The sequence below is a fragment of the Crassostrea angulata genome, chromosome 8, assembly GCF_025612915.1.
Source record: "Crassostrea angulata isolate pt1a10 chromosome 8, ASM2561291v2, whole genome shotgun sequence".
Classification (NCBI taxonomy): Eukaryota; Metazoa; Mollusca; class Bivalvia; order Ostreida; family Ostreidae; genus Magallana; species Magallana angulata.
The window spans coordinates 2,981,954-3,009,416 of record NC_069118.1 but is presented as its reverse complement, the minus strand read 5'-3'; the positions used below and the strand labels follow the sequence as shown (position 1 = coordinate 3,009,416).

General features: G+C 35.3%; 2 protein-coding genes across 5 annotated transcripts; one reads left to right on the top strand and one right to left on the bottom strand.

The window, feature by feature from the left end:
- The first annotated feature begins 902 nt into the window (after positions 1-902).
- Positions 903-6,998, top strand: LOC128158500 (uncharacterized). The gene is made up of 4 exons (XM_052821373.1): positions 903-1,962; positions 4,610-4,736; positions 5,819-5,979; positions 6,186-6,998. Exons 1-4 carry the CDS (start codon positions 1,911-1,913, stop codon positions 6,284-6,286), a joined length of 441 nt encoding a protein of 146 aa, XP_052677333.1. The 5' UTR covers positions 903-1,910; the 3' UTR covers positions 6,287-6,998.
- Positions 6,999-9,560: 2,562 nt separating this feature from the next.
- Positions 9,561-25,914, bottom strand: LOC128159831 (carbohydrate sulfotransferase 11-like). Of its 4 annotated transcripts, none has more exons than XM_052823026.1 (6): positions 25,860-25,914; positions 17,985-18,020; positions 15,867-15,928; positions 15,347-15,479; positions 12,870-12,916; positions 9,561-12,194 (listed from the first exon to the last, which is right to left on the bottom strand). In XM_052823026.1, the coding sequence occupies exons 4-6, from the start codon at positions 15,456-15,458 to the stop codon at positions 11,256-11,258; spliced, it is 1,098 nt and encodes a 365-aa protein (XP_052678986.1). In that variant the 5' UTR covers positions 15,459-15,479; positions 15,867-15,928; positions 17,985-18,020; positions 25,860-25,914; the 3' UTR covers positions 9,561-11,255. The 4 variants fall into 4 exon arrangements, with proteins under 4 accessions (XP_052678986.1, XP_052678987.1, XP_052678988.1 ...); XM_052823027.1 differs by lacking the exon at positions 25,860-25,914 and adding an exon at positions 25,606-25,807; XM_052823028.1 differs by lacking the exon at positions 15,867-15,928 and having other exon boundaries at positions 25,860-25,894.
- Positions 25,915-27,463: the final 1,549 nt, after the last annotated feature.

Genomic DNA, 27,463 nt, shown 5'->3' with positions numbered 1-27,463 from the left:
TTGATAAGCTATAATTGCGCACTTGTCGCGTGTATACGTAGTTTTGTGCGCTTGTTTCGGTTTGGTTTCAGACTTGAACAAATATGGCTGATTCCAAAGTTTTGTTAGTTTTCTTGACAATTCGTGAGTATTCAATCTGTAACAACAAGCTATAAACAATAGTTTGTCCTTAATGTTTATATTATTGAAGCATGCATTCTTTTATCCCTTTTCAATGAGAGGTTTATTTGTCATTTTTTAATGTTTGACAACAGTTACACATTTCTATTTAAAATGATTGTTTTTAATCAATAATCAGTTTGTTGTACAATGTAAAAAAAAAAAATGGAATTAAATAGTGATCAGTGGAAGTGGCAAGACGGGTGGACAGAAAGACAGACAGACAATCCAAAAAAATACGATCTTTGTTTTCTTGGACATTACAAGGAAGTCTGTGATATTTTTCAAACTTATTTATGGTAACTTACAGAAGGTAACGAAGACTTGATTTAATAAAAAGATTTAAAATCCAGGTAGATAATTGTCTACAAATGCAGACATACGACAATAAAGGTCATTGTACGGTGCTGCGATTAAAGAACTTCAATGGCGATTATCTGATCATACGATACACGATATTTAACAAAAGAATTGTTTGGGTTAATGATCGATTTAGAAAATTAAATATAAATTTTGGAAAAAAAGAAAACTGCATCAAAGCATTGAGAAACCAGAGGAATCGTGCATACAAAACGAAAGTTCATTAACGAAAAAATTGTCTAAAATTCAATAAATATTCATTATTTGTAAGCGAGGAAAATAAAAACGCATGTGCAAACTATAGTTAAGAGAGTAGTTTCAAGCTAATGCTATCCCACAGAAGCTGACAGCTACAAAGGGCATGCGAGTCTTTAAATAAACCATCGGTAGTTATGTTTTTTCATGAAATACTTTTTATACAATAAATATGCTTGATAATTTTAGAAGCAATTATTCGCGGCAAGAATTTTTTGTTTAAACTTTGTGGAGTTTGTAATAGCTAAAATGACTTAATTAAGTACATTGTAATGAATAAAAGAGAGAGAGAGAGAGAGGGAGAGAGAGAGAGCTTGAGCTTATATTGTTTCCATTGCATAGTCAATAAAGTATAGTGCAAGGCGCAGTGCGTGAGCAAACAGTAAAATTTGCAGGATGCCTGATGTGGATACACGTGTGATCGGCCGAAGTCGATCACAAAAACTACATGAATGTAGATACCAATCATATACTGTTGACATTACAGTGATAAATATTTTCCAAAAAAAAAAGAAGGGAAGTTATAGGAGACAGGATGAAGATATACGTAAATAACGAAAACAAAGCCGTTTACAAATGTTGGATAGATTCCGAAAATGCTTTTCATAATATATTCCTATTAGACGTTTTTACTAATTCTAAATTGTATTAGCTTTTCATTAATCAAGTATTGAATAATGTTTTATTATGTTACTGAGCGGATTAATTTAATATATAATTTGTTTTCTACGCTTAAGTTGAAACTTCATTTATATTCCACATTTAACAAAACGCTATTAGTTCTAATGGCGCTTAACTTTACCATTAATTACGCTAATGCACTGCAGGTGATACTCAACATGTTGATAGATTCTTTAACATTTAAATGCTCATTTTTTCCTTTACATTTGGTTTATAATAGTTCCAGATTTAAAAAAAAATCTTCGCTAAAGTCCAGTATACATGTACTTCAATGTTTTTGTTCTGGAACTCCGTTTCCGGTCCAGTTAATTGGCACAACTGCTACAACGATCGACATTGATTGTTAACTTTACCATTCAAACAACAATAGAAAACTCAAAGTTGTGCAATATACTAACGCAAATGATCACCTGAACAAATCTCGGCTGGCCCCATTATTATTTTATCCAAAAAGAATGTCGGATTTTAAGCTTTTTGTTTTAGTATTGGAGATTATATGGGTCCTCTGTAAGTATTTATGAATTTTGATTCATTTCGACTGTTGTAAATATCGTGTCGTTTGATAAACTATCGGTTGACGAGGATTGAAAATTATGTTAAAGGTGTATTTTTTATTGAAACAACGGGTTAAACTTGCTGATTTACTGATTAATGCATACAGTCCCTTCTAACTACACAATGTATGGTCATGTTAAAAATGTGACTTTTGTCTGGTTCACAATTGGGGTTCGTTCTCAATTGGACATTTTATTGTAAACAATCAACAACGTCACAGTATAAGTTTACCAAAATGTATCTTGCACAGCATATGAATTTAAGGTACTCCGACAAAAGCATGCGTATTTTGCAAATTTCTGCCTACAAGGAAGTCAAGGAAAGAAATTTAAAACTCGGGGTGATATCGATGAAACATTTGTATTCTGATACGATTTTGCGGGTAGAATGCACTTTACCGGTACGGCCGCCATTTTGATTTTAGATCCGCGCGTGAGATGGGGCGGCCTTCTAACTTAGCAACGAATCAACAATTATGGGCGCCGCCATTTTGATTGTTGGTGAGGCGAGAATGTGAAAGCCGGCGAATGTTTAAGCCATAATAGACATTTTATGAGAATTTAAGCGGGGGTATGGGGGCAGCAGCCCCCATAATAACGGAAATAACAAATAATTTTGAAAGCCAAGCGGCGTTTGAGCTTTATTAAAGCGGGGGTTTGGGGGCGGCAGCCCCCGATAAAATAAAATTGACCTAAACTACATCTATTTTATAAAGATGTTTAACTTACCTTCAATCAAATAAGTCAAGGCTTCCATTTAACGTTTCTTGAGACAATGAGGTGGGTTGATTTAGTTGTACTTCCGTTAGAGGGGTTCTTTTTTTACAGGGGAAAACGCGTTTTACAAGGTCCAAAAAGGTTGTAAATTTATCGTCGGTATTTTGTAGGTATTTCTTTCTTATACAGTATTCTATTAAGTATGAGTCATATAGAGATTTCACAGTTCCAGTTTTGGGTAGGGATTTCTTGACTGCATTCCAAGTTGATTCTATAGTATTTGTACATGCGCCAGTTTCTTTGTTTTTGAATTCGATGGAATGGTTTACTGTAAGGTGTTGGTATCCCTCACTTTCAATAGACGAATAGGCCTTCCAACAGTCCGATAGAATGGTTGTACCTGGTAGTATGTATTTCTTTATAATAGGAATTAGCGTGTTGGCGCTCCTGTCTTCAACAACTTCAAAGAAACACTTTTTAGTTTCCCTCTCTATTCCTCCAAAAACCCACACACCGTCAACTCTCTTACCTCGGTGGTATTTACGTTTTCCAAACTTACTCTCATCGATCTCTACTGTTCGACCGGGTCCCCCGATTTTTTCATTATCTAATTTCAAAATTGATAAACACACTTCCCCAGTCAACAACAGTGTGATCACTTCCTATGCGCAATTCCCTGGAGATAAAGTCGTTGGGAAGATCGTAGACCCAATAGTAAGTGAGTTTTACAATTTGTTCCAAAAGTAAGTGGCTCCCTGAAAACCAGGATCCTTCTCTAACGGACACTTTTTTGTTGCATTTTCTATTCGTGCAACGCCACACTACACCATCTTTACTGTACGATTTATCTTCTACTAAATGTAGCGATCCCTCCGAACAGTGGTCACATAAACCGTTAAAATTCCCCAACAAACCTTTTGTTTGTAGCCAATCAATCAGAAATCGCCTATTTTTACAAAATTCATAGATATCGTCGTAAACGAATGGCATGCTACTGTCAAAATCAGCTGTGTTTACAACTTATGCAGACGTCACTTACCTGTTATCCAATCAGATATAAAGACAGTGTCACGTGACTAGCAACGTCATGCCTTTGGAATGCAGTCTAGAAATTGACACTATCAGTATTTATTTACGTTATCCTGCTAATTCTCGTTAATATACTTCGTTAATAAAACGAAGTTTATTAAATAAAAAACCAACGAGGAGTTCAAAAAACAGGTTAGTTTTGCATTTTAAAGCCGTTTTAACGAAATCGTCACGCTAACGCGTGACTCTACTATATAGGAAGAGCACGTGCTATTTCCATATATTTTGTACGTACCGGTAAAGTGCAGTTGTCCCTTTACATCTACCAAGCATAATTTCCTCTATTTCTTATGGAAACTTATAGTTAATTCATTATAGCTCTATAGATAGAGCCAGACTGAAATCTACAGGCCCTATTTATCGATTGGTCGAAATCTACAGCGGCTGAAAGTGACAGGACTCAAATTGACACGCCCTGTTTATCGATTGGTCTGAACCTACAGCAACCTTAGTAAAATCCCGGACTGCACGAAATAATCATGACGATGCCAGACTCAAAGTCTCACAGGAGACGATTTTACTAACTTTTCATAATAAGTTTATTAATTAGTTAAAGAAAGATGTTAATATAAACAATAAAATGCTTTCTTTGACGATTCATGCGGGTTCTGAAGGTAGCGATCATTGCAGGAAAAATTTACATAACCCGCGTTATTTTTCCTGCAATGTCGCTACCTTCATATCGCGAACGAATCACCAAAGAAAGCATTTTATTGTTTAAATAAATTCACAATTCACGTCCTTTGATTTTTATCATGGAGACCACTGTAATATCGTTAATTTATTTATTTCAGTGGCAGTTCCTGTGCAGTGTGCCTATTACTGCTATTACTACTACAATTCTTACTATCTCAGAAGGAGACAGTACTGTTACTACTACTATGACTACTATTACTACTACTATTACTACTCGTCATATAGGTAAGCAAGATTTCCGTGACACATGTATATACGTGTGATGTATTTATGTGATTATGTGATTTCTATATTATTTATACCTTCTTATGAAGATACCAATATCTACATATCTCCTTTTCAAGGAGCTATACAGAAAAAAAAATCACTTACACAGATGCAATGGAATTTTTTTTCCAGTTTCAGAGTTAAATATAGATGGTACAATGAATTCCTGTATTTACATTATTAGTGAAATAGGCCTATATAGAATATTCAATGTAAATTACATTTATTCGATTTATGATGCTTTATAACTTGTTTGAAAACATTCATTCTAGAACGCAAAAAAGTTTTTGTTGCGAACGACTCTTGATGAACAGTTCTTGATAATAATCAACTATCACAGATAGTAATATCATACATATCTCATCAACATAATGAATATTTATCTCTAGGATCAAAATCGATGCGTGCGTTTGTGAAGAATAAAAGCATATAAAGGAAGTAAAGGAAATAATACGGCATTTAGTTTTGATCAAGCCGTTTAGAATAGCAAATACAATCCGTGTCTTCAAAGCTTAATGAAATAAACATTTTTAAAGTTTACATTTACACAGACACAATGGTGATTATTCGATTGGATTCAATGCAAGAACAGTTCAAATAATAAATGTAAAATAAAGTTCATCCATTGTTTTGGTTTAATATGCTGTATTTTTCAATTGGTGTTGCTAGTATCAATATCATCACGAAATTAAAATATTGCTATATACAGGCAACAAAACAAAAAGGGGGAAGTTTCAAAGTCAAACAGCTTCATAAAATATACTAGTTTTCACTATTTTTAAATGGAAAGGAACATCTGTTCAGAGAGACTTACATCAGTACAATGCGCAAGGGACAATAATAATTATGTATGCACAAAGATTTTGTAAGCTCTTCAAGCTATCGTTAAATAATAACCAAAATTTATAAGAAAATTTTAACTCTTTTTTCAATGATTAAATATATCATATTTATAATAGATAGAAAATTATTATATTTTTCATATTGCTTAAATAGCTGGATTTTAAGTGAATTAATAAGGATGTATGATTTACTTTCAGTTCCTCGGCTGGTGTTATAGCTGGTGCTGTGATTGGCGGTATCATCGGAGCCCTGCTGATCTCCACCATCGTTGTTTGTGTTTGTGTCAAACTCTGCCAGAAAACAAACCATGGTCAAGTATTGGTCTATCCTCAACAACCTGTGTTTTACACCAGCTCAGGTAAAAAACATTTATCAAATATAATAATTAACTATATATTGTAATGAAATTTCTAAATCAAATTCTTTTTATTATGTATGAAAATAAAACCAATATATTTCATTTGGAGGGGGCTATAGGTTATTATCATTCAGTCTATCTAAACTCTATACGCCTACAAGTATTGAAATAAATTATATCTATGGAATACTGCTTTTTAATTTCAGACACACAACAAGGATATCCACAGCCATCAGCGCCGGTGGCCTACCCCTATCCGCCCCCGCCGTATTCCAGTGGACAGCAAGTTTTCTCTTATAACGGATAGACTGACTCCTAGAGGAACACTGTTGTTAGTTTCCTGACGTACCAGTTACAGTGAAATGTCTATAAGATCACAAACAAACAATATTACAATGGTTGATATCGTAATAATATCAAAGAGAAAATTATCATTATGTCCTTATTTTATTTGATGTATATATAGTGCTGACATGTTTTTAATTTCTGTGTTACTGATCACACATTTTGTCTTTTCTGTTTGTTATGATAGAAATGTTCAAAATGTTCAATATTGTTACCATTTATTATGATCATAAACCAGGCATGTAAAAAAAATCAATATAGAAAAATAACTGCCCCCTTCCCCCGATGCTAAATGCCTGCAAACAGATTTTAAAACGGTTGAAATGGTTCTATTATAGAGGAATTATTTCTTATCATTTGGTTGTTTATATTTTAGAGGTTTGGGTGGTTAATTTATATTTGAGAAGGGGAGAGTTGTCTTTTATATCAATATTCTTGTGATTTGTGGATTTTTTTGGGGGGTGTATTGTTGATATATTTCTTTTTTGTTAGCAATTTTACAGTTTTTTAGCATCACTGCAGTACTCATGAATTTAATTCGCATAAAATTTAGATTTTATTATCCAATATGCATATGAAAGGGTAAATCTAAATTGTGTTGAGATAAGTTTATGTAATTATAATCACATAATTACTTTCATGCCACAAAACTTCGCTCATTTGTATGCTTGTTTGTTTTTATATTCTTGTTATAAATACATTTTTTTAAATAAAGTTTTTAACACATAATTTGCGTTATTGTGTAGTTACATTATTTGTTCAAAAAATTGTCTTCTCTACACAAATGTTACGTTACAATTCCATCAAAAAACTTATGTCTTATCAGCAAGTGTTCCATGATATATTTTTGCAAATATTGTGTTCGTAAATTTCATGCAATTTCTTTTTTCATATAATCACGAATTGCATGTAACGGAAAAATCTTTTTGAAAAAACATAAACAATCTTACCAATTATATCACAAACACAGTTTCATTTGTTTAAAGATAAGTATTTGAAGAAATAAAACAAAGAAGAAACATTTAGCAAGTTGAGGATACAAAGATCATCATGGTATTTAATCCATTTGCAATGAAATTTATAATTAACTGCAAAAATGGGAAGGCTTCACAATAATCATATATCATGGTAGAAAAAAAAGTAGGTTAAGGATGTTAATTTTCATACTTTAATATTGCAACACTATCCTTTTATTTTATTCTTCAAAAAGTTTTATTGTTAGCAACCCTAAAAAAAAAAAGGACCGGTTTTGCCAGTCTTCTAGAAAAAAAAACGAGTTGAAGCCATAATGAACAAGCAGCGATCACATCGAAAATCAGGAGAAAAAATCGAAACTTTTTTTTTTTTTTTGGAAAACGTTGGAGATTTTATTTCAATTACATTATTGGTAGACTTTAAAGCTCTTTAAAGGTCCATAGAACTCATAATGTATGACACGCGTTTAGCATATTTCTTTTCTTAGAAACAGGAAGTAGCTGATACTAGTAATCTTTTGAAAAGGAATTCCAAAATGTTTCACAGATCATGCGAAAACAAACCTCGTCATTAAAATAAAAGCTTCATCATTCTTAACCCACTAAACATTCTTTTGTGGCGTATTATAATTTCTTTTTAAATGTCTGTCGGATGCATTGATGTATGTATATTTAATTAATGATTGGTATAAAGTAGTATCCGGTTAAGGATTTTTAGAAAAGTAAACGTAGTTTTTCTCTGCTGTAAAAAGAACAATATTATTCAAAGATTTTGATTAGGTTTAAGTATTTATCCTTGTTGAAAGTATAAGTTCAAATATTAAGTTTAAATACATGTATTAAGTTAAAAAACTTTAAATATAACTTTTTATTGACCTTTTCACGTATCAGAATAAACTCTTTGTTATATAATAACAATTAATAAACATACATTTACAGTACTGATTTGATTCAAACATTAATTTTAAGTGAAATGTACAGATTACTCTTCATAAAGCTTAATTTAGGAGAGACATCAGATGGCGATCGGGGATCCAAATGCTGGCTATAAAAATACACTATTCCATTATATATTAATGTTTACAATGCTTATTCGGGTATTTCTAAAAGCCAGCCAAAATTTTACTGTCATATGTCAAGTTTTTGATAAATACTATCTATCTAGGTACAGACAAAAATTTCAGTGTGTGATTTAAGTTTTGTTTTTATAAAAACAGGTTTTGTTGCCAAAGACCTCCTTTCTTCTTTATCGGAATCGTTTTGAATCTCTGTAATTTTTTCTAATGAAAGCAGGGATTACATAATCTACATTTGAACATCAAAACCAGCAAATTTGCTAGTGTGAAAACGTCAGGGTGATACAGTTCTCTGAAATGTCTATCACAAGCTCTCTCTATTCGTTATTTTAAAACGACAACAAAATGTTGGCATAGCCACTCATGAAAAAATGGCATGAAGTTTTCGCATAAATTTTATCATTGCTACTTAAAGACTCTTTCTCATGCAAAGAATTTGCATGAAATTCCCGCAAGTCACTCTTGTCTGTTAAAGCATCATGAATTCGTGTGCATCTTTTTAACCTCCTACTTTAAAATTCATATTTTAAATTATGTAAAAAAAAAAATATATAATAAAAAAATTATATTTCTTAAAGTTATTAAATATTTGAAAAAACAAATATATCATATCTAAGTTTATTTTAATAAAAGTGATTGAATGATACATATCAAAGTAAATTTTTGTTATAAAATACAGTCGCATCAAACTTATTACACATAAACAAAGGGTGAAGAAACATGCATGTCAGTCATCAAAAAGTGTACAGTTGAGGACAAAAAGTCCCATCAGATCGAACTTCAAACCTTAGGACGGCTAAATGGTCCTGGTCATTGTAAGACTATATTAACCTCCTTGCAAAGAAGAGCTGTGTGTTAACAAGGTAAAGATAAAATTGAAGTGTCAGGTCTAAAATATATGGAATTTTTCTTTACTAAATAATAGTTTGTGGCTAAATAATTATGATCATCTTAATTTTTCAGGTAGATCTGATGGAAGATAGATTGACATCTAGCCTCCTAAAACAAAATGTAATGAATCTCAGACATTGATCAGATATAGAGGATAACATTCCCAGTGTTTCTACACATAAAACTTGTAAAAGCAAAAAGCAAATTAAGTGAAACAAAAATTAAAAAGAGAAAAATTATACTGAAAGCGGTGTTGGTTATTATTACTGCATTTTGTTTTATCATTTAATTTATAAAACATTAATATTAAAATACTAAATAAACATACAGAGATACAATAGAAAAAAGGCTATGTTGAACAAAGACTACAATGAACAAACAGAACAAAATAAGACTAGAATGCCAGCAAATTTAACATTTCATAATAAATGAAGACCAGCAACTCTGAACAAACACCTTTCCATGCCACAATATTTTATCAAAAAATAAATGGTAATGCAACATATGATACTAAACAATGGAATAAAATATTCACGTGTTGTCCTATAGGTTGTATCTACACTTTAAACAAAGGAAATTCTTGTAGACTAACATGATTTTTTGTGACAAGAAAAGCATCAATTATCATTTTTTTCTATGCTATAAAGAATAACTGTGGAAATCTATTGAACCTCATCAAAATCATTACTCACAAGAGCTTGTATACACATATTCTGCAACGACACTTAGCATTCCATTTTGAATGGTATTTAAACATATACCGCCCGATCTGTATTCCATTTAAACGGTTTATCATACAACTCTTCTAACAAAAATGATTGCATCACAAATAACGTCAAAAACACATGGAAACTGGATTTCAGTATGGTGGGCTTTAATAATTAAAGATGTCAAAAAATTCAACAAAAAAAGAGATCGTTAAACAATAACTTGTACAAAAAGTGTAAAACAACAATGCCCCTTTATTAATATAAAAAAAAGAATTAGCTTCATGAATTTGTAGGATTGATTCATATACACCAATCTGTCCTCATAGAACCCTCTTAACCTGGATATCAGGACAAATGATGGATCAAAATAAAGAGAGATGGAACAATATAAGGAGAGGTGGAACAGACAACTTCCTGAAAGTAGCACTACAAAGAGGATTTTTTAAGTGTATCGCAATAGTCACTATGGTTATGCTTGTCAAACCAAAATCCTACCAAGTGTAACAGAAATACTGTAATATTAATGTTTTTGCCTTTACATGCAACAATGTGTTGTACTTAGAAATCTTGCGATATTCCTGAGAATATTGGTAAGTTTACAAAAAAGAAATAACCATAAAAATGTTTGTATTGTTATTGAGAATGGCACTGAACAACTGTGCAAATATCAAATTCACAGGGACAATTTTCATGGGTTGCCAGTTTAACATAGGTTTGTGGGCATGTAATATTGTTATTTTTTTCATAAAAAATGACAAAAGATTTCCGCAAGTTTTTTAATTTGTTGAGGATTAAGTTTGAACTGTTGTAGGATGGCCTTTTTTTTGCTTTTTTGATTGCACTTGCATTAAAATGTTATTGAACAAATAAATGTATATAATTTTTGATTGGATTTAACAATTACATGTAAATAAATATTGTCATAAACAAGTTACATGTAATAATTAAATGAAAGGAAGACTTCAAAGTAAAAATCATAATCTGTCTAATTACATGATTACAAGTATAAACAACCTGGTCATGGATTTCCTTATAAGTGAAAAATAAATCAAGAAAAAATCATATAAAATTTCTAAAAATTAAACATACTTAGATAAACATTATCTAAAAAAATACTTTTTCATATTCATACTTTCACAATAGCATAGTCTTGAATACAAAATACATCTATAAATATGTTTAGTTCTAATTGTGTAAAACTGAATTGTACAAAAACAAATACATTGTACTTGCTATAATTGTATAATACTTGTAATAGTTCATTATTGTGATGTTTGCCATTACACTTCATCCTCCGGAGCAAGAAACTTCTCCAGGAATTGTGGGTAAGGATAGTCAAACAAATTATAGTCCGAGCGATAAATCTTCCATAGTTTTCCCAGGAGATCTTTAGGAATAGTTTTGTAGAATGACTCGAGTTGGTCCCCGGTTTTCGTTCGTCGATAGGTGGCATTTCTTTTTGGAAACTTTATCAGCTCGTCTATCTTCAAATCTTTTAACACAAAGTTGACATCTTCGTCAATGGACTCGTACTTCCCGATTAAGTCATATTGCACGTGACAGGGGTGACAGAGGGCGGAGTAGTGAGCCCAGTGTTCATTGAACCCCTCGTTCTCCATCGTGTTCTCGTCAGTGATGTAGCGGACAAACTCTAGGAACGTCACATCGTTTCCCTGTATTTCCTGCGACTTGTTCACTCCATCTCGAAATTTGCGGACAATTCTTCTTCCAAATCTCTTATGAAAATAGGCACTTTTTTCAATGAATTTGTTTCGATACGCCGACAGCAATCTTTCTAGAGGTTCTCTCACAAAGATGAGCTTTTTGTACGTTCGAAGCTTTTCGGCAGCTTCTTCATCCGAATATGAATCTAAGTAGGTCAAATATTTATCCAAACTCATGTGAACATCTTTACTCTTTAAAGCCAATGGATTTGTAGTGTTCATCTGACCAGTCAGAATGAGGAAGACTCTCTTCATGTTGGTGCAGGCAACCTTTGGTATGTAGCAAAACAAAACTTTATACTGGTCATTGACTATGATGTGGCCTAGTTTCTTGGCTGGGACTTCCTTCTTTATCAGTTTTGCTTCCTCTGCTTTCTCACACTTCCTCCTCAAATTGTACAGACGCTCTTTTCGGATGTAATCGAAATCTCTCTCTCCCAACTGTTTCAAGAGGGAGCCCATGGGTTGATCTTCTGGAGACAACTTGATTGTTTTCTAGTCAGCAGAAAAAAAAACTGTGTACTAAATATATATACATAAAGAGATGATATGAATAAATGGTAAATTCTGTTCTAAACAGTTTAAGTGAGAGTTAAATGAGCTTTTAAAAAAGCACCCAAAAGACTTTTAAACTCAAGCATATACAGCATTCCTTCATATATCATAGAAACCATTAGTTCTAAAACTGTAGTTAACTGAGTTTCCCTATTTTGATTTGAGGCCATAAAACTTGGACTCAATCTGGCCAAGATTTGATCCTAGCTGCAAGCATGTAGCTGCCAGTCTGAAAAATCTTCTGATGGACTACCTTGGAGCTACAGTTCCTTACTGTTAAAAAGTAAATTACAGCACACCAAACCTTGTGCTAGTTTTAGACTGATTGGCCTAATGTCCACACAACCTTAGCTCCTTTCTGCAACATACAAGTTTCTGATGACCTTCTTTAAACCTTTCAGATCAGACATGAAATGTCATGTTGATGGTGATGATGTGTCCTTGACGTTTGGGTCATAATTCTCATTGATTAGCACCAAATATGATGAGGCAAATAACCATGTATGATGAAATTATAAGTATCTTCTGTTCTTTACAAAAAAAACTAAAATATGCATAATTCTTGCAGCTGGGATATAACAGCTGGGCCTTTTTCATATTTCACATCTTTCTTACCTTTGATTTCTGTAAAAAATCCTTCCTGGCCACCAGCTTAGACCTGTCTGAAAATAAAGAAGGTGAAAAACCTGTAACTCAGGTAATTAATGAAATGTATAATAAGCAGATGAAGATATCATACATTAAAACCAGACAAAGTAGATCTTGATACCATACATCAAAACTTGACACATTAGATGATCATATTTTACGTTAAAACCAGACAAAGTATATGTTGATATCAAACATCATAAACCAGACAAAGTAGATGTTGATATTATACATAGAACCTGATGTAGTGAGTGATTACAAACACGTAAACCAAGTAGACAAGATAACAGTCTGTTTCAAGCAACAGTTGAGAGTCAGCATGTCTATCCTACCCATGATGCATCAGTGTTTCTCTCCTACCCAGAATGTATCAGCATTTCTCTACTACCCAGAATGTATCAGCATTTCTCTCCTACCCAGAATGTATCAGTGTTTCTCTCCTACCCAGAATGTATCAGCATTTCTCTCCTACCCAGAATGTATCAGCATTTCTCTACTACCCAGGATGTATCAGTGTTTCTCTCCTACCCAGAATGTATCAGCATTTCTCTCCTACCCAGAATGTATCAGTGTTTCTCTCCTACCCAGAATGTATCAGCATTTCTCTCCTACCCAGAATGTATCAGCATTTCTCTACTACCCAGGATGTATCAGTGTTTCTCTCCTACCCAGAATGTATCAGCATTTCTCTCCTACCCAGAATGTATCAGTGTTTCTCTCCTACCCAGAATGTATCAGCATTTCTCTCCTACCCAGAATGTATCAGCATTTCTCTACTACCCAGGATGTATCAGTGTTTCTCTCCTACCCAGAATGTATCAGCATTTCTCTCCTACCCAGAATGTATCAGCGTTTCTCTCCTACCCAGAATGTATCAGCATTTCTCTCCTACCCAGGATGTATCAGTGTTTCTCTCCTACCCAGAATGTATCAGTGTTTCTCTCCTACCCAGAATGTATCAGCATTTCTCTCCTACCCAGGATGTATCAGTGTTTCTCTCCTACCCAGAATGTATCAGTGTTTCTCTCCTACCCAGAATGTATCAGTGTTTCTCTCCTACCCAGAATGTATCAGTGTTTCTCTCCTACCCAGAATGTATCAGCATTTCTCTCCTAACCGGGACGCATCAGCATTTCTTTCCTACCCAGAATGTATCAGCATTTCTCTCCTACCCAGGATGTATCAGCATTTCTCTACTACCCAGGATGTATCAGTGTTTCTCTACTACCCAGAATGTATCAGCATTTCTCTCCTACCCAGAATGTATCAGCATTTCTCTCCTACCCAGAATGTATCAGCATTTCTCTCCTACCCAGAATGTATCAGCATTTCTCTCCTACCCAGGATGTATCAGTGTTTCTCTACTACCCAGGATGTATCAGTGTTTCTCTACTACCCATGATGCATCAGCATTTCTCTCCTAACCGGGACGCATCAGCATTTCTCTCCTACCCAGGATGCATCAGCATTTCTTTCCTACCCAGGATGCATCAGCATTTCTCTCCTACCCTGGATGCATCAAAGGTCAAATTTTGACTATGTTTTAATTCTGTTGATCAACAATTGAATGAGCTGTTAGATTTTTCAAGCAACTAGAGCCATGAGAGAATTTTGTGAAATGCCTAACTTCATACAAAGGTATTTTTGTCAAACATAAGCATGATATTGATACTAGATGCCCAAAAGATATATTTTCAGGAATATATGAATCTATTCTAAAAGCTTACAACCAGTGACCAGAAATTTTACAACTTTATCAAATGGCAAATATCCTTCCAGAGAAAATACTGTTTATAATGTGTTCATTGAAAACTTGCTGATAATTGAATATTCCATCAAAAGCTACTTGATATACTGGATAAATCCTACTTGATATACTGGATGAAACCTATTTGATATACTGGGTAAAACCTACTTGATATACTGGGTAAAACCTACTTGATATACTGGATAAAACCTTCTTGATATACTGGATAACACCTACTTGATATACTGGATAAAACCTACTTGATATACTGGATAAAACCTACTTGATATACTGGGTAAAACCTACTTGATATACTGGATAAAACCTTCTAGATATAACTGGATAAAACCTTCTTGATATACTGGATAAAACCTACTTGATATACTGGATAAAACCTTCTTGATATACTGGATAAAACCTACTTGATATACTAGATAAAACCTACTTGATATACTGGGTAAAACCTACTTGATATACTGGATAAACCTACTTGATATACTGGCTAAAACCTACTTGATATATTGGGTGAAACCTACTTGATATACTGGATAAAACCTACTTGATATACTGGGTAAAACCAACTTGATATACTGGGTAAAACCTACTTGATATACTGGGTAAAACCTACTTGATATACTGGGTAAAACCTACTTGATATACTGGGTAAAACCTACTTGATATATTGGGTGAAACCTACTTGATATACTGGGAGGCAGGCTCCACATGGAGTACAGGGACAGGATAGCAAGGGAGACAACCACTGCCAGCACCAGGTTTCCTAGCGTAACCTTCCTCATCCTGACTCTCATTGGTCAATCTTTATTGAATCACTAGACAAAACCAAAACAAATGCAATTTACATGTACTGGTACATAAATGCAAGCTAACATACATTTATGTCCTTTTCTTGCAATTATAAAAAAAAAGATGGAAACGGTTTAGGAGATGACTATAAAGAGTGTTAGAATCATGCGCTAGCTGGTGGAGAAATTTTTTTTCCATGGAGGGAGGGGGTCCGTGGGATAATTTTGTTTGCCAGCAGAGATCCGAGGCATATTTTTGGTAATTTTTCTATCTGGAATGAATTGAATAAGTCTGAACTTTCAAGGTAGGTCCGGACCTCCCAATCCCATTTCTAGTTCCATGCAAGATAACGGTCTGCATGACACTTTTAGCATTCTACATTATCATATAAATTCACAGATCAAAGCAGTTACCTCTCCAATGTAATCTTCACATAACAACATGGCAGCATGCACCAAATCCTGTCCTTAGTTTCCTACAAGTTTCAACATTGTATACTGTCAGAAATCAAGATGTTTAATCAGTCAATTAACAGTCATTCAATGGAGATTTCTTTATTGCACTCAAACAGAAATCACAGTGCAGGTTAGTATATGACTCAAATGATTTTGATATGTGAAAAGATGCAGTTTTATAAAATGCAAAAGCTTGTGGATAGACTATTTACAAGAGGTGATTCTATATCCTACAAAGAGCCACTGTAAAACATATAAAGAATATACATGAAATAATGAAAGCATGCACAAAATTTAATCATATCTATGAACTAAATATATCTAATGTATAATGTACATGTATGTATGACTTCTGCCACTTTTGGTTTTTGCCAATAAATTGAATTTTGAAAATTTTATATTGAATTCGTCATGAATACAAAAAAAAATATTTTAAATTCAGATCTTTCTCAAAGAGTTTTAATTTTTTTCTGGTTTTTTTTTTTTTAAAGACTTCTCGACCTTTAAAGATAATGTCTATAGGAAATGCTCAATTATCAAAAGTAATGTCTAAATAAAATAAAAACAAAGTAAATGTCAGTGTCTCAAATTATACAGCTGAATGTATCATTCGTAAGCAGCAAAAATAATGTCCTAAAGGTTTGTTCCCGTTTTGCACACATTTGAAAATTAGGTATCGAAAAAATGTGTGCAAAACGGGAATTTGACCAGGTGGGATAATTGCTTAAATGCTATAGTCTATATCATAATTCCTGCGAGGGCAATTGACAATAAAATAAATAAAACATATCTACTTGCAATTGAAATTTACATGTATTATATGTTACAATATAACTTGCATAAAAGCACATTTACATAATAATTGACATCCATATTCATGAATTTGATTTCAAACATCAATTTAGTCATGAACAATTTCATTATTGTTTTTAAACAAGAAAGATTATTGCAAAAATGTTGAATGTGTAGCGCCTTTGTTTAAGTTACTGCATATAGGAAGTACATGTACATGCTAAAAGTTTGAAGAGAAAATATCATATGTTAATATTTAATTATTGCTTTTGCTGACATAAATGGAAGAAATGTGTCTAGTGAAAACTCTACTAAATATTTTTCATTTATGTTGTGTTATATCTTGAATAATCGAAGAAAATAGACAAACTGTATGATGATAAATAGGCAATTTTATTTGCATGCTTCAAAAACTGTAAAGATTATTTCACAAAACCTATCAAATGTAGACCGAATTCATGCATTTTCAACCTTTTTCAGTTTGAGGTATATCACATCAATATTAAAAACATAAAACTTGAAAGTGACCCGCCATATGCTAAATCGGTGATGTCATAAGAACTACTGTCAAGGTCGCTACTTCAAACATTGAAATATTTTGTGATAAAGATCTGTTTTCTTTCTGTTGATACCAAACAATTAATTATAAACATTCGTTTTACATAATATGCAACTCAATTGTAAAAAGAGACACGGAGTACCCCATATGACTGTCTATGTAGTTTTCCCCTTCATCATATAATTATCCATTGAATCAGCTTCCAATTGGCTTTGGACCAGCAATTTTTCCTAAATCATTTGGTTTTATATTTAAGGTAAATGGACAAAAATGTAAAAGTCAATTCATCTAATCTAATCAATATTTTTTTCAGACTTTTTAAATATATCTATCTTTATTTTATCATATTTTATTTAGACATAAAACACAACAAAATATCTGTATTCTTCTTGTTTTATCGTTAAGGCACTGATAAAACACAGGTAAAAATCCAGGTAAAATATTTGACCGAAAGCAGACTATAATTGCTATCACAACACAAATCACACCTATTGTTCTATACCCAATTATCAAATGTGTGCAAAACGGGAACACACCGTCCTAAAGGCCATAGAATATACCCAATACAACAAAGGTTTAATTAGATGTCTTTAACAACAACAAAAATATAATATCCCAAATACATACATGTAGGTTATATGGTATTGTCACACTAGTTATACTAATGATAAGTACAAGTTAATACATAATGTCACATAACAACATAGATGGGCATCATCACTTACCAAGCTGGCTTTCCATTGCTGAGGTCTCACTAGCTCCTACAAAAATAATCAGAGTTTTGACGAGAATGTTACAATGCTTGCTATTGATAAAGTGTTAATATTTGTTCCATATTTTACTTTATTATTTTCAAACCAATTATCTAGTACACACACTTATCATTTTACTTAGAGATGGAGAAGGAAGTAAAAAAACTTATATCAGAAACAAAGATTCTTAAAAAATTGTGTCTACTGCAAAGCTACCTAACAATCAAAAACTCAGGACAGAAGATAAGTGAAGATTATATATTATCATAATGTGACGGGGGTCCTCCCTGTCACCGGCACTGATTGATAACTATTGTTTATATTTACAAGTTTATTTACATATTTACAACAAACACGAATTACACAATATATAGGAAACACAGGTTATATCACAAATGCGTCCTCACTCTTTAACATCCAAACTCATTCTCTACTGTCTCCCACGTGTTCCCTGGGTATGGCCATACCAATTATCTATCACTCCTCAGACTCACCCATAACTCAATCAACTGCTCACTTTCATCTCTCAGAACTTTATCATGTACAATAAACAAATGACAACTACAGATATTAACTCAGAAATTATAGACTCATGTTCGCTCTCTCTCACTTGCCTAACGAGCTAAAATGATACTCTTGGGAAACAGGGCTACAACGCCTGCGTCGCGCACCTGCAACCTTATCAAACCTTTTATATGACATTTTTCATCCGACACTTATTAAAGATAATTAACCCAAGGGGATGGCCCTGTAACATACCTCCCCTCCTAAGTGTGGCGTCCCGACACACTATGATAATTAGCCGACAGACTTTCATTATACATGTAACTAAATAAAATAATTGCATTACACATACGTAGCACAAACAATAATACAATACTATTTACGTGCACTTTACAACTTTCCTTTTTTTTTTTTTTTTAAATATATATCTTTAATTTTTTTTTTCGTCATTTTTTTTAATGTCAGTTTTCTCCTGCTACATATATACACGCGTTTATTTCTTATATATACACACGTTTATTTCTTGGATTTAATAAAGTCTTCTATGATTTTAAAATTCCCAATTTCTTTTTCGTTGACCCACTGGGTTTTGCCGTTTTTAAATTGGACTAAGTAAAATTTCTCTAATCGCCTGGAGTCGTTTCTTTGTCTCATTAGATCCAGAATTTTTACTATATCCTGATCATCACCGGTTTCTAACTGTGACGGCGTTTGATCGGGGTCATCATTGTGGTCGTCCGGGCGATCGTTCGGATTGACGTAACTTTTCATCCTGTTTACATGCGACGTTAAAGTCTTTGATTTGTTGTCTGGGTCTTGCAGCTTGTACGTCACATCGGACAATTTCGTTAGAACTTTGTATGGTCCGTGCCAGTGATGTGTTAATTTCGCGGACAGTCCTGGTTTGGTTACCGGAGTGTATAACCAGATTTTGTCCCCTTCGGTGTAATGGGTTTCTTTAGAGGCATCGTCGTAATGTTCTTTTTGCTTTCGTTGGTTCTTTTGTAAATTTTCATTCACTAAGGTATATGCCTCTTGAAGACGGACTTTGGCTTCTTCCTTATAGTCGTCTGCTATGGCATAGGAGAATGTCGGCGGGCAAAGTGCAGCTTCAATAGGTAAAACGGCATCTCGTAGGTGCATAAGGTAAAATGGTGATTCTTTTGTAGACTCGTGGATGGCGGTCCTATATGCAAACAGGATGTACGGTATGAACGTGTCCCAGTCACGTTGATGACCTGACACATACATTGACAACATCGTTGTGAGGGTGCCGTTAAAGCGTTCAACCAAGCCGTTGGTTTCTGGGTGATAAGCAGTAGTAAATGTTTTCTTGGTGTTTGTCAACTTGCAGATTTCCTTCATCAGATTTGATCTGAAGTTTTTACCATTATCTGATAGTAGCTCACGAGGTGCTCCGTGACGACACACTATTTCCTCCACAAAAAGTCGCGCAGTAGTTTCTGCGTCTGCATTGTTTACTGCGAAGACCTCGGGCCACCGGGTTAAGTAGTCACTAAACACAATGATATACTTATTTGACTTGTAAGTCGGTGGAAATGGCCCAAGAACATCTACAGCTACTCTGTCGAATGGTCCATTAACGGTTGGTAGCGGGTTCAGTGGAAACTTTGGCCTGTTCTTTGGTGACTTCTTGGTCGCACAATCTACACATGATTTACACCAGAATTCTATGTCCGAGTACATTCCCTTCCAATAGAATCTTTCTTGAACTTTATCATAGGTTTTCTGGAATGAAAGGTGACCTGCTGTTAAATCGTCATGACAAGCATACATCACTTCATCAATGAGGCTCCTTGGAATAGCAATTTGGCGTCTAATTGCTTGGCGTCGTCTGTGAGATCCGGGCTGCCAAAGATGGTACAGCAGACCATCATGTCCGAGTTCATAATCACCAGATAAGATAACTGTTTCACGAGCTTTCGAAGACAGTTCAGGTAATTCCCCTAGCTCTAAGTATTGGATGATAGCTGCAAGAGAAGGGTCGTTTTTCTGACGGTCGCGAATGTCCTGATACGACCTCTTTGGTATGATATCTGTTTCAGCTTTAGCACAGGTGGTCGCCACTGAAGGTTCTGCAGGAATTCGAGATAAAGCATCTGCGTTTTGATGAGCTTTTCCTGGACGGTGTTTAATGGTTATGTCATACTCTTGGAGAGTTAATGACCAGCGTGCGAGACGACCAGCGGGATTCTTGATGTCCATAAGCCACCGTAATGGATTATGGTCAGTAATCACAGTGAATTTACGGCCAAATAGATAGTGTCTAAAGTATTTCACACCCCACACAATCGCAAGCGCCTCCTTTTCGATTACTGCATAATTCTGCTCGTTTGGTTTTAAACTCTTACTTGCGTAGGCTATAGTCCTCTCGCCATCGGGTCCATCTTGCGCTAGCACTGCGCCAATACCGGTGTCGCACGCATCAGTGTACAGAACAAATGGAAGCGAGAAATCTGGGTATCTTAATATAGGATAGCTGGTCAAGGCCTCCTTGAATGTTTTGAATGCACTTTCACAGTTACTATCCCATATAAATTCAACTCCTTTTCTTAAAAGTTTGTGTAAGGGCGCAGCCTTACTAGCAAAGTCTTTTACAAACTTCCGGTAGTAAGAAATAAGCCCAAGGAAGCTTCTGAGTTCACTAACATTTGAAGGTTCGGGAAAGTTGTGAATTGATTTTACCTTGTCCGTGTCCGGCGATATTCCCGTTGCTGAGATCTTATGTCCAAGGAACGCAACTTCGGTTTTCCCGAATGAGCATTTCTGGGCTTTAAGCTTTAACCCCGAGTCCTCAAATCTCTTTAGCACTTCCTCGAGTCTTTTGACGTGGTCACTGATGGTTTCAGAGAAAACGATTACATCATCTATGTACACAAGACACGTGTTCCACAGTAATCCTGAAAGCACAGAGTCCATAAGTCTCTGGAAAGTAGGAGCACTGTTGCACAGTCCGAATGGCATATAATTATATTCGTAATGCCCTCCGAAAAAGGAAAACGCAGTCTTCTCTTTGTCGCTCTCCTTAATTGGAACTTGGTGGTATCCTTGACACAAATCTAAGACACTGAAGTACTTAGAATTATTAAGCGCATCTAACATATCGTCTATCCTCGGAAGAGGGTATACATCCTTTTTGGTGACCTCATTTAGTTTACGAAAGTCGATGCACATGCGAACTTTGCCATCTTTCTTCGGCACTAGGACGATTGGAGCTGAATACGGGCTCTTGGACGGTCGTACGATTCCGTTAGCACACATTGTTTCTATCTGAGACTCCAGTAATTTTCGCTGGCTGTGGGGAATTCTGTACGGCCGCAAGTGGATGGGTTTGCTGTCCCCCGTATCTATCGAATGGTCAACCAAATTGGTCCTGCCTAATTCGTTGTCATTAAATGCAAAAACTTTTCGGAACTTATTTAACACCTTCATAATTGATTCACGCTCCGTTTGATCTAAATTTTCTGTTACATAGAGATCGTTAACTGTAATATCTTTCTCGCCAGGCTTCACACACTCACTGACTTCAATTCCGTTTAAACTTTCACCCTGATATGCACCTTCCAAACTCTCACTGACTAGATTCGCATCGGGGCTGAATGAGACGCGTTCACCATTTATATACAAAGAATCATTTGCAACATCAATGTAACATGCACAATCTTTAAGAATATCTAGTCCTAAAATACAGTTATATGGGAAATTCCTAGCAACAAATGCATTGTAAACAATGTCAGTCTTTTCGCCAATTCTAATTCGAAAGTCACATTTTCCAATTATATCGACTCGGTTGCCCGTAGCCGATGTAATGCTCACCCCTCCAGCCGGCGCCATGGTACCCTGGTCTGCGAATTCTTCACTCACAATTGTGACACTGGATCCGGTGTCGATTAACATTGAGGCACTTTTATCATTCACATCTCCTAAAATTTTGGCGGTACAAAATTTAGGATTCAACTGACATGATACAATATTTTCACATACATATTTCACAATTATATTATTTTCACTATTCCCGGAGGAATCGAATTCTTTCACTTGGCGCAACCGGCTCTCTTTCGGAGGATGTTTAACTTCCGCTAATCCTTTACCTCCACACAAAGGGGCGGACTTTAGTTTCCCGAATTGGTGGTTCTTTGCTCTTTACATCGAACTGCGATATGTCCTACCCGCTGACAGTTGTTGCAGATTGGCCTTCCGTCCGTTGTCCTAAGGTTCCGGTCAGACCTGGGCTGCAGTCCACGGCCTCTTCCTCGCCAGGATCCTCGGACGTTCTGTCCCCGGGTATTTGAGGTATATTGTCGCTGGGAAGAAATGCGCCCTATCTCGGTAGCCATCACTGATACCTGGGCTGAGAGGTCTGCGATGGATTTTTCCAGCTCCTCTGTTCTCTTAGGTTCGTGTGACATAGCTGCCACTCTTGTCCTCGAGTTGTCCACAAGAGAGTTGTTACATTCCTCTCTTTTCGCATGACGAAAAGCTTCCTCAAAAGTCTTTGGGTTTGAAAGTAGAACAAACCTTTTTATTTCAGGTCTTAACCCTTGAATGAAATGTTCTTTGGTAAGAGTTTCTTTTTGTCGTCTTGGCATGTCCATGTACGCACGTGTGGCTAGCTTCGTTATATTTGCGGCATAGTCGTCAACAGTTTGGATCTCTGCTTGTCTGTATCCAAAGAGGTTTGAGTAATACAATGACTGTAGCTCTTTTGGGATGAACCTTTCCCGGAGAGAGTCACAAACAGAGCGATAATCATCTTTTAAATCATCGTCTAACGATTCGTAATAATCTGCTGCCTGGTCTCGGAGGAACGCCGGTATTGTGACACACTTCCTTCCGTCGCTCCAGAAATTTGCTCTGGCGATCCGGTCAAAGTCTTTAATCCAAGAGTCAACATCTTCGTCTAACTTTCCGTAAAAAGGAACGGGCCTAACTAAAGTTGATGACTTCGGCTCTGGTGTAACTTCATTCACAATCATTTCTTCGACAGGCTCTTGCCTCTTTTTCTTCGGCATTTTGTTCCTTTGTCCTTTGGTTATCCCACCGCTGCCACCATAATATGTGACGGGGGTCCTCCCTGTCACCGGCACTGATTGATAACTATTGTTTATATTTACAAGTTTATTTACATATTTACAACAAACACGAATTACACAATATATAGGAAACACAGGTTATATCACAAATGCGTCCTCACTCTTTAACATCCAAACTCATTCTCTACTGTCTCCCACGTGTTCCCTGGGTATGGCCATACCAATTATCTATCACTCCTCAGACTCACCCATAACTCAATCAACTGCTCACTTTCATCTCTCAGAACTTTATCATGTACAATAAACAAATGACAACTACAGATATTAACTCAGAAATTATAGACTCATGTTCGCTCTCTCTCACTTGCCTAACGAGCTAAAATGATACTCTTGGGAAACAGGGCTACAACGCCTGCGTCGCGCACCTGCAACCTTATCAAACCTTTTATATGACATTTTTCATCCGACACTTATTAAAGATAATTAACCCAAGGGGATGGCCCTGTAACAATAACAGTAACTTGATCCAAAGGGTCAGATCAGATTGAGTAGCCAGATGCAGATCATTAGATCAAATAAGAAGTGAAGCATCAAGATTGATCTGAGCCACAAAGCATTCAGGGATTTATCTGGCTATTTTATTTTACTACCCTTTTTATATTTAAAGGGATAAATAATAGTCGTAGCTTCTATTTAAGCGCTGGAGGCGCGAGAATGCTAAGGGGGTCCGAGGAAAAGCCCCCAGGAAAAGTTTTGAATAAATGGAGCAAAATCCTGCATTCTGGGAGCTTCTAAAGTTCATTTCTATACATTTATGAAAACAAAAATACCTACCCTTTTTAGGAAAAAAAAAAAAAAAACTTAAACGAAAAAACCCATATATTATATGTTTCCTGTCCCCAGACGAAATAAATTAAGGTAGGTAGGTAGGAATTTAAATTTTAAAAAAAAAACATTTTTAACACTCGGGAAGAGGAAAAAGTATATTCATGCATTTGGGGTATTAGTCTAACCCTTTGACCCACTTACTACCGTTATGTAGAGGATCTGTTAATTTTAAGATAACTCTTTACAAACGGTTTTATAGTAATTTTAACATTTATAGCTGATTTATTAACTAATAAAATGTGATCAGCTAACTGCAGTGATATCAGGATTAAAAGTAATAATCATCGTTTTTGTTATTTCTGATGCATAATGTAAGGTATGTTGTTGCATCACCCGTATCTATAACCCAAGATGATTTAATGTGTTTCAAGTAATTACTCACCACAGGGTTAATTCACGCAGTGAAAATATTTTTTAGATTAGTTTACTATCATTCTTTTGCCATTGACATTAATTTACACGGTCGTGTACTCAGAAGACAGAGCAACTTCAACATCTCTTTCTGAGGAAATTCTGGCGTAGTTACCGATCATAAACACATCTATTCTCCATTTGATCTGGGAATTTTCTCTCTGAAAAAGGGGAATTTTTGCACATATTTTTAGAGGGGAAAGGTACCGTTTACCGGTAGTAAAAACAGCTTGATGAATCCCTGGCATTGAGTTTGATCTGATGATTAGCACCTTGCAACGAGACATGATTTGACTCTCTGGATCAAGTTACTAGACGATAAATAAATTATAAATAGATACCTTTCCTTCCATTTAAAGGATCTTCGTTTCTACATTGTATTCTTTCTAAACTAACAAACTCTTTTAAAACATGTTATATAATGTGTACTATATCATCAGTTTCAGAGAGGTGAGGGCGTCAGAAAAAAACCACTAAAAAAATACATTATCCTGGCAAAGAGAAATCAACATTTTAACAAGAAAAAAAATTAACCCAGAAATTATTTAAATGATTAAAATCATTAATGTCCACAAGTACCATTTGAACCAATGATTAGAACTTTTCCCAAAACTCCACCTACATGTATATACCCCCCCCCCCCCACACACACACACACACAAACACACACTTTAATCCTACACGTCTCAACACATCACACCCCGTCCCACCCCACCCATCCCCCACCCAATCAGTACCTGGGTTTGCGGAGAGAAGTGGATGATGGCGATATGCTCATCTACAAATTTACAAAGACTGACGAGAACGCTTGGGTTCTTAATCCAAGCTAATCAGCTAATGTCAGTTGAGCGTGTAAACTTGTGTGAATCCTATTGCTAAAAGATCTCATAAAAAGCTGAAATTAGTAATCGAATACATTAGGAACGTATCCAAGGTACTAAATGTGTGCAGCTGTTTCACACGACAACAAAAGCAATCAAAAGATTTTTACCAGTTTCGTCTATCCATCCATGAGCTAATCCGGAAGTCTAATCTTGCGTAATGTCGAACCCGATCTAAAAAAAAAAAACAACACCCCCACCCCCTACCCAGCCCAGAAGATTTGGAGTTTTAGTAACTTATCTGATAACCATTACTTTGTTGCGTTGGAGTCTTGGTTTTTTATTAGGCCTATTTATTTTCATGACGTTTAGCCACATTCTATTGACACAGATTTTTAGATTTTTATTTTGTTGTGTAATTTGGAAATGAGTAGTGTTACAGGCACGTAGCATCGGGCGGGGGCAGCGGGGCCCACTTTTTCTCGCAGCAACACATTTTTTAAAATTTACATATAAAAAATTGAATTAACATGGAGTTGCCCCCCCCCCCCCACTTTTTGGGACTATGTAAAAAACTGATATGAAAATAAGGAAATGAGGAGTGAATTTGAAGTTATATACTACCCCCCCCCCCCCCCCCCCCACACACACACACACACAGATTAGGATTTTGAAGATTTTGTGAAACTTTAAATTTCGAATTCCTTTATTTTTTTTTTTGGCTTGTCAAGATTTTTTGGATGAGCTAGTCTGCACCCCCCCCCCCTTTCAAAAACGACGCTACGTGCCTGTGTTATCACAGGCAAAGACACTGAAAAATGTAAATATTCAAAGTTTAACTATCGTTGTGTTGTTTTGGGGTTGGGTGAGCTTTATATGTGTATGTTTATGGGGGTTTTTTTTGTTGTTTTTTTTTGGGGGGGGGGGGTGGGGGTGGGGGGCATTCCTTTTCTTTGAGGGGGTCTCTTTCTACATTTTCTAAATGTTAATCATCAAGGTTGCTAATTCAATCAGGTAGAAATATCATAGTCTGGGTTAAGAGCGTAAAAAGAGGTCAGCTACTAGCAGGTACATGCACATGACCGTGACGTCTTATAGCATTAGACGATGTTAAATAGTTGATAACAGGTGACAGCGTCAAAAGTGTTTGAACAGATGTCATTTATTCAAATTAGAAGTTCAATGCATTAAGCAGCAGAAGCGACAAAATATTCATGGGACCGCCGATGAAAAATGAAGAGCCGCTAATGCGATAGGACGAGCGGCACTCGTCCGACCATGCGCTTCATCGTACGAATCAGAGGGGATATTATATAAATAGTGCCTGTATGGGAGGGTAACTGTTGAAATTGACACCCCGAGACAACCATTGTCAACCGACGCGACATATTACCACAATTTTGTTTGGGCGAATTAAAGACGAACCAAAACCATAAGTAGAAGCGAAATATCACGAGGCGAAAATAACCCTGTATCAAGTATATACTATAGCATTGAATCATGATTTTTTGAAGTATACACTCTCATAACTGCAGCGGTGTGTGCATACAAATTGAGTAACGCGCGTTAGCGCGTTATGAAAATTTGTATGCACACAAATTGAGTAACGCGCGTTAGCGCGTTATGAAAATTTGTATGCACACACCGCTGCAGTTATGAGAGTGTATACTTCAAAAAATCATGATTTAATGCTTATATTTACATTTTTTAACTTCTTGCCGCGTCTGCAAATGTGATTCATACCTTAAAATTCATATCTTATCCTAAGGGTAAG

Coding starts and splice junctions, on each gene's coding strand:
- LOC128158500 (XM_052821373.1), top strand. CDS start 1,911: ATGTCGGATTTTAAGCTTTTTGTTTTAGTATTGGAGATTATATGGGTC. Junction 1,963..4,609: donor GGAGATTATATGGGTCCTCT/GTAAGTATTTAT, acceptor TATTTATTTCAG/TGGCAGTTCCTGTGCAGTGT. Junction 4,737..5,818: donor TATTACTACTCGTCATATAG/GTAAGCAAGATT, acceptor ATTTACTTTCAG/TTCCTCGGCTGGTGTTATAG.
- LOC128159831 (XM_052823026.1), bottom strand. CDS start 15,458: ATGAGAGTCAGGATGAGGAAGGTTACGCTAGGAAACCTGGTGCTGGCA. Junction 12,917..15,346: donor CCTGCCTCCCAGTATATCAA/GTAGGTTTCACC, acceptor CTTTATTTTCAG/ACAGGTCTAAGCTGGTGGCC. Junction 12,195..12,869: donor ATTTTTTACAGAAATCAAAG/GTAAGAAAGATG, acceptor TCTGCTGACTAG/AAAACAATCAAGTTGTCTCC.